This window comes from Micromys minutus (genome assembly GCF_963924665.1).
Source record: "Micromys minutus genome assembly, chromosome: 12".
In the NCBI taxonomy this organism is placed as follows: Eukaryota; Metazoa; Chordata; class Mammalia; order Rodentia; family Muridae; genus Micromys; species Micromys minutus.
Window position 1 is genome coordinate 332438 of NC_137981.1, and position 12612 is coordinate 345049.

A 12612-nucleotide genomic window follows, 5' to 3' on the forward strand; every position below is an offset into this window, starting at 1 on the left:
AGCAGGCCCTACCTACCTCCAAGTTCTACTAAACTTTAATAGAACTGTAAATTCAGCTTTGTCTCCGAGGGTCAGGGACAGTTAATTTCATACTATCTTCTCTCGTTTTCATTGTTTTTTGAAGAGAAGCATAGAAGATGATTTTTTACATTTATTCTCACAGTGTGGATGTGACAAGTGTATGGTGTATTACTCAAGAATTCTGCAGAGAGAAGCAATATCTGTTCTGTTTTCTGTCTCTAGTAGAGAAAAAAAATATTTACAGACTTGAATAACATACATGGGTTTAACTGGGGCCTTATTTTTAATCTTCACTTTAAAAAAATATTTTTTTTAAAAATCACGTCTCTTCTGTGCCACGTGATTCTCTGTGGACTCATTGTAGAAAAATTATAAAACTCAGGAAAGTCATCCTCTCTGGGGCTTAGAGTCCGCTTCTGTTTTCCCAACCACTTACACTGTGTTGTATAAAGTACATAAAGTCGTCCATAGAAATAACAACAGGAAGAAGATACGGATTCTATTGGGTCTTTGTCCTATGGAGGGATTACTAGGCCTTATTAGCCACGGCTGAACCTGGTCCATTTGCTGAGAAAAACAAATTTTAGTTGTCAGAGACCCTAAGGATGAAGAAGACATAGCTTGGTAGTCTGAGGCAGCCAGATCACAAGTTGAGGCTAGCCTGAGCTACATATTGAGACCCTTTCTTTTTCAAAGGACTGGGAGCCAGGCCTTGTAGTGCATTCCTGGAACCCTGGCTCGTTGGAAGAACAGCCATTCAAGACAAGCCTTCGCAAAATGAGGCCCTATCAAAAAGAAAAAACAAGCAAAAGTAGCCAAAAGCCAAATGGTAGCTGTGGTTGATGATAGTTTGCTTACCTGGCATCCACAGTGGTCTGGATTTGAAGCCTTCTACCACAAACGTATATGCGGATCTAAAATATGGATCGGGTGGGTTTTGTATCCAGGTATTGCAGCTTTCTGGATCTTTTATAAAGGGGTATTTTTGTCTCGTGGCTGACAGGACCACACGCCACACAAAACACCCACTGGCCTGGCCATTCATGCCTCCCTCTTTCCCATGTTCTAGGCCAACGTCTGGTCAGCCCAGGCTCAGCCAACGAGACCTCATCCATCTTGGTGGAATCAGTAACCAGATCCTCAACAGAAACATGCTACAGTGCCATCCCCAAGTCGTCCTCAGATGCCAGCAAAGTGACTTCTAAGGGTGCAGGGTTGTCAAAGGCCTTTGTGGGCCAGAAGAGTTCTTTCCTGGTGGATTGCAGCAAAGCTGGTAGGCAGCACGGGTCTGCTGAGAAGGGTTAGCTTGGGGCTGGTATAGACGAGACTATCCTGCTTCAGTGCTCCTCACTCTAGGATCACCTTCAGTGTCCACACCTCCCCCACCTAGAAATAGCCGTGTTTCTTCCATATTTCTTCCTCTGTCCTTCTGCTCTTAATATTCTTGGATGATTTTCCTTTCTTTTGATTCTTTTACTAAGACAAACAGAAATATGATGGTGTCCCCATATCCCATGAGCAAAGTGAACTGATTACCTAACCTACTTCTCTGATACCCGTTGCTTTAACCATAGCTTAAAATTGATTAGGGCTGAAGAGATGGCTCAGTGGTTAAGAGCACTGGCTGCTTTTCTAGAGGACCTGAAGGGACTCTGGCCAGCTTGAACATTTTGATCATTGCTCTGGCAGGCCTTGCCCTTCTCCTCCATTCCTCTGCCTTTCGAAAAGACATTAAAGCTAGCCCCCAAGGTCTATTCCCTTATTTGGCCTTTTCCTCCTTCTACAGCTAACTACCAAGGTCTAGCTATCAAAAGCCGCCTTGACTCACTTAATTGACATATCCAATTAAAGTTGAACACCTCATCCTAACGTGGGGTTTCCCATTTTACCTTTGTAAACGGAGGTTTTTCTGTGCACCATATCTGTCTCCTCTCTATCCAGGGTCAGTCCTCTGTCTACCAGGATAAATAACACCTCCTCCCTTTCCTTTGTTCCCTTCCCCTTTTCCCTCATCCTGTATTTCCCGTGTTTGCCCCTCTGGGGCAAATACATCTCCTTTGCTGAGAATCTGGTCTTGGAGGTCCTGAACCAATCAATACTTTCCTTTCAGGACCCCGTTCAATGTCCAGCACCCCACTGAAAGCTCACCCCTATCTATACCTCCAGTTCTAGGTCTTCTGACACCTTCACACACCTGGGCTGGAAATTCATTTACAAAGTTTTGTAGCGGTTACCTTGGGTCAGTTAGCTGGACCACTTAGAAGTGATCTTCTCCCAAGTGGGACTTCAAGTACTTTCCCTAAGGTTCTCTCAAACATGAGGATCCTAACAGCTGGCAGCTCTGAGTTCTCTGTGCTGCGGGCTTGACTCAGTCACCTCTGTGGCATACAGAAGCTTGAAGAGGCAGCTAGTGGCCTTCCTGGTTCGCAGCTTAAGTAGAGCAAAGGAACGTTTCATGTCTGAGGTCACCAAAGCAGAAGGTGTGAGAGCTGGTGTGTAAACCCAAATCAGGCTGTGTCTCTACTGATCATGGCCACACTTTGTCACCAGTGAAAGGACTCAGGTGCCATCATTCCTGATCAGCCAGTTATCCCCAGTCTCTACCTTTGTCACATCTCTCCCTCCTCTCTGCTGGGCCTGATTCATTTGGTCAGTAACACCCTTTTCCTCCCTCCAGGGTCCAACATGCTGTTGATTGGGGTCCATGGGCCCACCACCCCCTGTGAAGAGGTCTCCATGAAGCATGTAGGCAAGCAACAGTACAGTGTCACATACGTTGTCAAGGAGAAGGGAGATTACGTTCTGGCTGTGAAGTGGGGGGAAGAGCACATCCCTGGCAGCCCCTTTCATGTCACTGTGCCTTAAAATACCTTGTATCCAGTGCTGGAGGTGTCCCTTCCAGTTGCTTTTGTTGCTAGTTTGTAATTCATTTTTTACAATGTCCGCAGCCTGCTGGTGGGCCAGAAACCCCATCCCAATACCTTGCCACTCATTCCAAGTGCCTTTAGTGCCCTAGACTTGACTCTTGAGGGCATGTGGGACATCTTCAGAGAGCAAGCTGGGGCCAAAAAAGTGCAGGGCACTCTGCCCAAATCAAGACTTCTGAGTTCAAAGGTCACTGCAGACAGAAAACAAGAACATGGACAGGACTGACTGGCTCTCCTAAGCTTCTGGTCTACCCAAGTGTTTACCAAACAAGAATGTCATTGCAGAAGGTCCTGCCAGAGAGCCTTGCAACCCACTCCCTCAAGACTAGACAGCAAATAAAGTCAGACCCAGATCATACTCCATGGCTGGCCTTTGTCTTGGGCCCTAATCCAGAAGCCAGCTCCAGAGCAGGAGGTGTGCAGAACTCCCCATCCCCATTTTTGGAATTCGGCACTCGCCTACTTCTTTATAAACAGCCTTGAAGACATGTGGTCATGCCAAATGCAGAGCCTCTGTCAGCTGCCCCAAGGGTCCATTGCTTATGCTAAATGGCAGAGATCGTTGATAAATTATGGTAGGACCTCCTTCTTGCAAAAGCTGGAAGGGGTGGCTACCCCTGTTATGACCGATGAAAGGCCTTAATGACCAAGACACTAACCGGTGCACCCATGTAAGATCTCTTTAAAGGCTTTGGTGTGAGCTGCCAAATGGCTGAAGCGAATGTTAAATACCCCTCCCCCCTCCATGGGGTGTTGTGATTGTTGTCATGGATGTGGCAGGGGTGAAGTAGGTGTCCTGCACCAAGGCATGGCAGCTGCAGAGAGGTGTGGGTGCTAAAAGCCACCTGCTGGGACCTGGAGCAGCTGAAACTGGATGTGAAAGGGATCCAGGCACAACAGACACAGAGACCAAACTGGAATCAAATGCCGACTGGAAAGTGTACCTTATAACTTATTAAATGAAACGTTTGATCTTTAAATGGCTCCCTGTCGTTCTTGTAGTCTTCAGAATCAGGGGTGTGGGCCTCTGATCATCCCCCACCCCACTATCTCTTGAGTGCAGATGTAATTTAACAATGGGCCAGTCCTTTTCTTGCAAGCAAAGGGTTGTCTTTTCCTGAGAAGCCAGGGCTAGCCTCAGGCAAAGGGACTCAAGACCGTGTGGGCCATGGTACCGACATGACTTCTTAGGAACCCTAAATATGAAGCCCAGGTAGAGGCTATGGCTTTTAAGCAAGCCTCTTGCCTGATATCATCAGGAATCTGTGTTCTGAAACATGTTTCTGATAGGATCTGTCGCATGCTTCTGCTCCCTTAGACACGGTACCAACCAAGTGCCTCCATCTGTCCCTCCCTCCTCTCTGTCCCCGACAGGAGAAATGATTACTGATTGGCATTAACCTTACACAGGTCAGTTGACATTTTACATATGGGAGAACAAATGTGGGTACAGTTTCCACCCTGCATACAGACCCAGACCTCATATGGGGATAGACCTAAGAATGAGTGCTCGTATAGTACAGGCAGGCAGCTCGGGGAAAGGCCAGAGCCGACAAAAGCTTTCAGTACCCTGGAGACAAACCCTGAAACCTCCAAGCTGACAGGAGTGGGGAGATCAGAGGTTCCGGCAGGGAATCTATGTTATTTTAGTGGTGGTATGTGTATGTATATGACCGAGTCTCTTGTATCCCAGACTGATGAGCCTGGAACTTTCTATGTAGCCAGTAAGTTGTTTCTTCTCCTCCTTCTGTATGCTATGCTGAGATCAAATCCTGGACTTTGTACGTTCTAGGCAAGCATTCCCCAACTACATCCCTACTATGCTTTTTCTGTTATATTTTGCTTTTGTTTTTCCTTTCAGACCTGGCTACATATTAGAATGATAATCTGTTTACCTCTGAGGAAGGGAAGGCAGATGCGCTCTTTCTTCTTTGTATCTTGGAAGCCTGCCCTAGACTCGGCCTCCTAGCCTTTGTAAGGCTGCGGAATCCAGTATGTCTAGTGTGAAGCTGGCTTTGCCAGAGAAGCACAAGAATACCACCATGCATCTGTCCCCTCCAGCCTAGCTAGGCTGGGGAGGCCAAGCATTTGTACAAACAACATTGACTTTGGTGTAAGGTGTCCTACCGTCTAAATACTGACTGTAAACTGGCTTAGTGAAGGGGTAGTGGGGCTCCCAAGAACTCCCATTGGTATTTTTAGGAACAGTTCTTTGCTTGTTACTTTCTATGGACATCCTTTTAGGGATCGGCCTCACAAGGATGTTAGGAGCTGGCTGGTGATTGGCATTCAGTAGGTGATGATCGTTTTACCTTTGAGGTGTAGCCCATACTTGCCGTCTCTGACATCAGGGACTATGGGGTGGAAACCTGTTGCTCTCAGTGCCTAGAACCAGAGGGCAGCTCTTATCTGCACCTGGGCTTGGCTGCCATGGAAACAGGCCATTGTTTGTGTCAATACCCTGAACATTTTGAAACTTGTGGGCCTGGTGCCAGGTCCTTCCTGACTTTGGCTACTTGGCTTTCCTGACCCCTGGCTGAAGCTATTAAGTCCAGCAGGTCATTATTTAGTGGCCAGTGGAAATTGCAGTCCCTCCCCACCCTGGGTGCCCACTCTGCCTCCTAAAGTACCCTCTGAAGCCCAGGGGAGGCCTTATTAGGAGACTGCAAGGAACAAATATTACTAACCAGCTCACACACACTTGTTCTAGGACTTCAAGGGGCCTTAAAAGCCATATTTTATACATTTGTTATATAACTCAGTACATAGGATAGTGGCAGCACACTCCTGAGTAGGAGACAGAAACTATTCGGATCTCTAGTTCGAGGCCAGAGCTAGTTCCAGGACTGCCAAAGCGACTCAGATTAACAGAATGAAAAACATCTAAAGGATTATGGGGAATTGAGTGTTCTAGTCTTGTTCCTAGATTTGTTTTTTACAGCTTGCAAAGCGAACACTGGGGAGGTGGAGCATTCTGGTCTGGGGTTGGTTGGTTTTGTTTTTTTTTTTTTTTTTTTTTTTTAATTGGTGAGCAGATCTAACACAAGTACTCTCTACCCCTGTGCTGTGCTCCCAGCTCCACCCTTGAAATCTGTACCTAAGTGGGGGAATAAGAGAGTTGGGAATATAATACAGACTGTGGCAAAACACCCGGGTTTCATCACCAGCGCCCATCTGAAAGACTGGGCACGAAAGCATCCACCTGAAGTCCCAGGGCTGAGAAGGTGCACCAGCTGTGTCCTCCGGCCTCCTTGGCAACCCAACCCAACTTAACTGACAGGTTCCAAACCACATGAGAGACCTAGGTCAAAAAATAAAGTGGGTATCACCTAATAAAACTTACTATTATTTTTCCCTATAAGTGTCAAAAGTAGAGACTCTAAACAAGCTGGATTCTGTTTCTTTTTCCTTTGCCCTTTTTCCTAAAAATACTTAATGGGAGAGGTCCTTGCAAACAAAAGATCCTTCTCTGCTTTGTCTGGGCCCCCAAGGCTGTGGGGACCAGCTCATGTACATGGAATTTAGGGACCCACCTCTCACACCCTTTTTCTCTTCCTCAGCATTCTCAAAGGCAGCCAGGAGGCCAGAATTTACAAGCCTGACTTGTGGCACGTATCCTAGGGTGCTTTGAGCTTTGGACTTGTTTATCTCCCTTCCCAGGACAAAGAGTCTGCTGGCCTTTTATTGCCAGGCTTTCCCCTCTGTCTGACCACCAGGATGTGTTGCCTCGCCCAGTCACCACTGAGGTGGGGCACATTCCTTGGGTCCAGCTAAACCTGGGCAGGGTGTTCTCAGAGAGGAAAGTCTAGCAGACATTCTGTCTCTGGGCCCCACTGTCTGAATAACAGAATGGTGTATGAGGATTCAGCAAGCAGTGTGCCAAATGCAACAGTTTCAGGTCTAGATTTCCATCCCAGCCCTGTGGTTTGCCAGCTGAGTCGCCTCAGGCAGTGGTCTCGGTGCTATCATCTGTAAAATGGGGAGATAATGGGGACCTTACATTCTAAACTAAGACCCCTTTCCATTCATCCCATTTATCGCTCCACAGACCTGAGCAAACCAGAGCTTCCAGGATGCCTGGATGTTAGGGTGTGTTGGCTCCCCAACAAGGCGAGGAAGGGGTGGATGTCCCATTGGGGGGAAAGCTGGTCTGTGGGAGATGGTAGTATAATGGTTCTAAGCACAGGACCTGGGGGTTCATGTCCTACTTTGCCCTGACTTCCCCTAAGCTACTTGTCTTATAGAACACATGCCTGAGTCCTTCCAGCAATGGTAGGACTTAGAAGGAGAGCTGTGGGACCGTGGAGCCAGAGCGTTTTGGGACTGGATCTGGGCATCATGAGTGAAGGACTAGGCTAGCAGCAATTAGGATGCAACTGGTTCAAGTTTAATGATCCTAGCCCTGCAGCTACCCAGCTGACGCCTCAGGGAATGCTCTCTGGGCCTTGGTCCCCACATCTGTAAAATGGGAAAATACACTGGAGATACAAATCAGTGCTCTGCCAGGCAAAGTCAGGAAGCACTTATTCCTGTGGGCTCAGGATTTCTGATGCAACTCCAGGCGGGACAACCAAGGTTTGCAGCCTGACCTGGGAGCTGAGAAGTTACTTGGGGTCTATCATTAGCACTCCAAAGGAAGTAGGCTCAGGCTTTCCTGTTTGATATGCGTTTAAATCTAAGTCTCCAAATTCCTGCCAGCCTTCATCTCCCCCCACCCCACCCCCCAGGGACAACTCAGGAATGCTTACCTTTCAGATGAGGGCCCCAGTCTGCCAACTGTTCCCCAACTCTGCTTGGCTAGTGCATGTTTCTAGGCGTGACCTGAGTCCAAGAGTGCGCCCTCCAGGAAGGCTCCCCTGTCTCCTGGCCACCCTGATACCTTGCTGTAACTACGTCCTGGACTGAAACCTTACAGGCTGAGAGCAGAAGAGCTGCCCCTCCCCATCTTCCTCAGTACCTGACATGGGGTCTGGAGCAAATGCATGTTTGTTGGATGAATGAATGAGTGCATCTGAAGCAAAGGACGGAAAGACAAGTGGCCCTAGATCGTGGTGGATAGCCTTCTCTTTAGTGGCCCTTTTCAGACAAGAGAGAAGCCAAGAGAGCCTGTGGTGGGGTTGAACCTTTCCCGGCCTGCCTGTGTCCACTCTCTGTACATTCACTAGGAGAGTTTTGTGTCCACCACTTAGATGGAGGTTTGGGATTGTCATGGTTTGAAACTGAGATGTCCAACACAGACGTGTGTTGGGGACTAGGTTGCTATGCAAAGGCTTTTGTGGGGTGATTGATGAAGGCTCTGACCTCGGGAATGGATAAGCCCTTGGAGGCATTACTGAGAGTTGGAAAGGCCTGGGAGGTGCACTCTGGCTGGGAGAAGCATCTTTCTTCCCACATCTGCCTGTGCTGGCTACCACACTAATCTTTCTGCACAGGCACAGGGAGGAGGGGCAAGTGACTGCGGACCAGAGCAAACTGAACCACAACAAATAGGGTTTTTTGCTTTTTAAATTTTGTTCTTATGTCTTTTGGTCACAGCACCAAAAGTCTGACAGATACAGGATCCTGTCACTACACAGTCAATGTCACTAGCGCCCTCATTTTTCACATCTGAAGACGTTCTGGTCAGAGCACAGAAGTGTGTGAAAGCAATAGAGGGCCCAGCCTGTGGCCTGTGGGAAACAGGTGTGAACCTGCACACACACGCAGTGGCCTGTGGCATTTCCCTGTCCATTCATTTCCGTACCTGGGAAGGAGGTCATGAGCCAGGAGATAGCACAGCACCTAGTTCCTGACAGGCTCGTGTTAAATCCCACCTGACACTGATGGAGGTTAAACCAGACTCTGCCCCTGTGCTTCACACACCGTGAAACACCATTCTCAATGCTGAAACGTATTCCCACAACCATCCTGTGTCCAGACTAGTTGCTACTAGCAAGTGACAGGGTCGACCCTCTGGGGAGTGAGGCCGCAGAATTATCATGACAAGCCCCTTACCCACATGCCCAAGCTTCATGAGGGTGGACCCTAGACCTTCTGTGGGTCCATGTGGCTGCCTGGTCTATAGCAGGTTACTTCAGGATCTGCTGTGTGGAAGACTCCTGCATTCCCTGGGAATACTCGGCATATGATTCCCTGAAAAACAGTAGGACTCCTCCACAAACACTTGTTACCCTGGGCGGGTCATGGCCAGACTCAGATCTTTCTTTATCACTTGCATACGTGTGTACGTGTGTGTGTGTGTGTGTGTGTGTGTGTGTGTGTGTGTGTGTGTGTGTGTGTGTTTTGTATATGAGTGCTGTGATGTATGAACGCAGACACACCTATAGAGGTCAGAGGGCAGCTTTTGGGAGCCTGCATTCTCCTTTCACGCTGAGTTCCAGGATGGAACTCAGGCCACTGGGCTTGCATGGCAGAACCCTTACCCACAGAGCTGTTTTACTGTCCCATGGCTCTGCTTTCTTTACCTACTTGACCTGGCCTGGCCCACCAATAGGTGATCCTAGTCCCCTTACCATCCCACCCCCTCCTCTCTAGCAGCCCTGGCAACTTGGCTCTCATTGGCTACACGTTTCCTTGGAGACAGACACCGGCCATCCAAACAGACTGCTGAGCTTTAGGGATAAGAATCTTTCTTCCCTCCCCTGGGCCCCCTAGCATGAGAGAACTGCTCAACCCCTCGAACCAGGCCTTTTGGGGGGAGCGAATAAAGAAGGAGGTGGTTGCTCGGACCACCTGGAATATCCGCTATGGACACAAGTACCTGAAAGAGAAGTCCAAGACCAGGTATCAGTCCCAGCGGACTACCTTTGGGTCAGGCTTGGAAGCAGGCCCAGTGCCTTCCACAGGCTCTCCTGTCAGAAAAGAGGCACAAGCAGGATGGCCGGAGACCAGCGGGGTCCAGGGAAGCAGAGTGAGGCAGGGCAGACAAGGTTTTCAGTGTGCAGCAGCCCGGGGTCGGCCAGAGGACCTAGAAATGAAGCCTCCCACCCCAGCCACTCTGAAGCTGCTCTTCCAAGGCATCTCCCACGATGGCCAGGGCCGAACCCTGTACCTCAAGGAGCGGCATCAACTGATACCAGAGAAGAAATACAAGTACCCGATGGTGTCTTCCTGGGACTATGGCTGGCACGTGGGTAAGCCCATTACACTCTTGCCATTCCAGACTTCCTCCTCAGCCTGTCTTCACTACCTCCCTCCTGACACAAAGAACCAAACTAGTTCACCACCCTGCAAGTAGACCCGGAGACTTCTCACCTGCAGACTGGTGTCAGGCCTGGTTCCTTTATCAAGCTGAGAGCTACCTACCCTAAGGACCCTTCCCAGACCCCTCCAGGCACATTAACTGTGCCTCTGCATCTCGGTGAGTCCACAGAGCCGCCGAGTAAGCAGTCTGTGTGCCCATTTGGATTGGAGGGCTTCATGGGTTCCAAGATTTCCTGGTTGACTTTTTTCACAGCCTCCCAGCTGCCTGCTTGAAGCTGACACTGAGTGACTGTGAAATGAATGAACATGGACACGCCAAACATAGTGGTGCACACGCGTAACTCATACACCCAAGACACAGAGACAGAAGGACCGGAAATTCAAAGTCAGTCTCCACTCTGTCTGACATCAGTCAGAGCTACATGAGACCTGAAAACTTCAAAAACCCAAACCAAATGTGAACAAGAAAATGAGGCTGGGGAGATCTCACATCCTGATTTTACTGCTTCCAGACAGTGTGATCTCAGGAAAACATTCACATCCCGGAGCCTTTGGTTTCTGTATCTGAGAAATGGGAATAAGCTAGTACCTGCTCTGCTTCCTTTTGTCTTAGCATTTGGGAAAGACATACAGGAAAGTATCTGGGTCAGGAATTCAGATCAAAAGCTCCATGAGATGTGACCTTTGTGGAATCCTCCTGGGACAGCCCAGAGAGGGAGAGATGGGATTCTGAATCCCAGCTCTTCCCTCAAAGGATCTCGGGAGCAATCAGGCTGAGAAGGCAGACTCGGCCTGAGCTGGAAGTCTGCTTTCTTTGTTCAGTCGACAGATTCCACTGAGCACTGTGACAGCGCCCCTTCATAGAAGGCAGATAAGTAGATGCATGCTGTATACATGCCGTAGGCAACAGCCATGGTGTGAGGTGGGTTTTGTTTTTAGTCCTTTACTGGGATCAGGAGTTAGCTGTTAAAGGCTGAGTGGGGGTGGAATTCAGGATACTGCACACATACCAGGCCAGTGGCCCACACGGAACCGTGGCCAAGTTCCCAGAAACTGCTGCTGCTGCTGTTGGTGGTGGTGGTGGTCATAACCACACTGGCTGTAAGAGTTAACTCAAGATATGGGGATCAGGACAGGGGGCTGCCATGGCAGACAAGTAATAAGGGAGGCCCACTACAGAGTCCCGTCCTGGGTAGTGAGTCTGCACAGTTCTCTTCCAAAAGGACCTGACTTCTTATTTACACAGAGAGCATCTCAGTTCAAGTGCCCAGCCTCTTCCTCCTCCGCTCTGCTTCACAGGCCCATGTTCATGTCTGTGAAGCCACTGTTGGTAGGTTTTGCAGATACACACAGGATACAAAGGTAACAAATAACTTTTGTGTGAGCGAGTGTGGCGTGTACAGTAACTCTGACATGGAGCACACTCTAAAGAGCATCTGCAATCCAAATGTTCCCGGGCAGCCCTTGCGTTCTCCAGCATCCCAGACTGGAGACTGTCAGCCATGCCGGCAGTGATTCTGAGTGCTCTCTGGCTGCTAGGGTTCTGCTGGATAGATTATCACCAGAAGGTAGACCATCGTCTGCCTAAGCCCACAGTTGTCCCAGAATCTCTACAACATTTCATAAGCTTCTCACCTCACACCCTGAAGCCAAACCCAATTCAAGTGTCACCTGGGGAACAGATGCCAGACTTTCTGCTGACTGACACTGTCTCCTACCCTAATTATAAACTGAAAGGCGGCTCATCGCAGAGGGTGTGAAGAAGCCACAGGGAAGAAAGTAGGGGACATATCCAGATTCCCAGCTGGGTCAGTCAAAAATCCCCTTATGTTTATATAAAGCAACATCCTGATGCCTCAGACACAGTAAGTGCTCAATAAAGTGGTAACAAGTATAGTTATTAGTGTTATTATTATTAAATTATTGTTATTGGTTCAACAGGCAGAATTTGCAGGGGTGGGCATCTGGGGAGCTAGCTGGACCTTGGGAAGCACCTAGAGATCTTTCTGTACAGTGGCAGGAGTAAGAAGCTTAGGGTTGGTGGGAGGCCCACGTGGCAAATGACTTGAGTGCTGACCAAAACAGATCTTGGCCAGGGGCCTGTGCAAGGTCTTGAGTTTCCACCACACTGCTCAGGCACTAGCCTGATCATAAGGGGTTTTGAGCTTCCGCAGGAAGGGGGTCAAGGACATGGAAAGGCAGTGGCTATTCCTGAGTGACAGAAGATTCCCCACACCCCAGTTTAACAGCACATCACTGCTGACCCCAACCGTACAGGGGGAGGCACTAGCAGGAAAATAGTGGTGATGGCTGTTCATCTAGGCATCTGCTGTGTATTCCAGGGGATGTCATGAAGGACTACAGGACGCCAGCGCATGCCAAAACTCACCCCATCTCAAAGTCATTTTACATCAAAAATGGCATTTTCCATAATCCACGGCGATCAGATGACATCATGTGA

The 12612-nt window shown here is 48.9% G+C and overlaps 2 protein-coding genes across 4 annotated transcripts in view; both read left to right on the forward strand.

Annotated features, from left to right (window-relative positions):
• The window catches only part of FLNB (filamin B), a 125489-nt gene extending 121568 nt beyond the window's left edge, over nucleotides 1–3921 (forward strand). For all 3 annotated transcript variants that reach the window (XM_080926592.1, XM_080926593.1, XM_080926594.1), the window contains 2 exons: nucleotides 1091–1294; nucleotides 2699–3921. In XM_080926592.1, the coding sequence (XP_080782718.1) occupies nucleotides 1091–1294; nucleotides 2699–2886 (392 nt within the window). In that variant the 3' untranslated portion in view covers nucleotides 2887–3921. The remainder of the gene's footprint in view (nucleotides 1–1090; nucleotides 1295–2698) is intronic.
• A 5682-nt stretch (nucleotides 3922–9603) lies between these two features.
• LOC308428271 (protein SPMIP1) lies at nucleotides 9604–12612 on the forward strand (the record flags this gene model as incomplete). The annotated part of the gene is made up of 2 exons (XM_080926690.1): nucleotides 9604–10081; nucleotides 12494–12612. The coding sequence occupies 2 exons, from the start codon at nucleotides 9604–9606 to the stop codon at nucleotides 12610–12612; spliced, it is 597 nt and encodes a 198-aa protein (XP_080782816.1).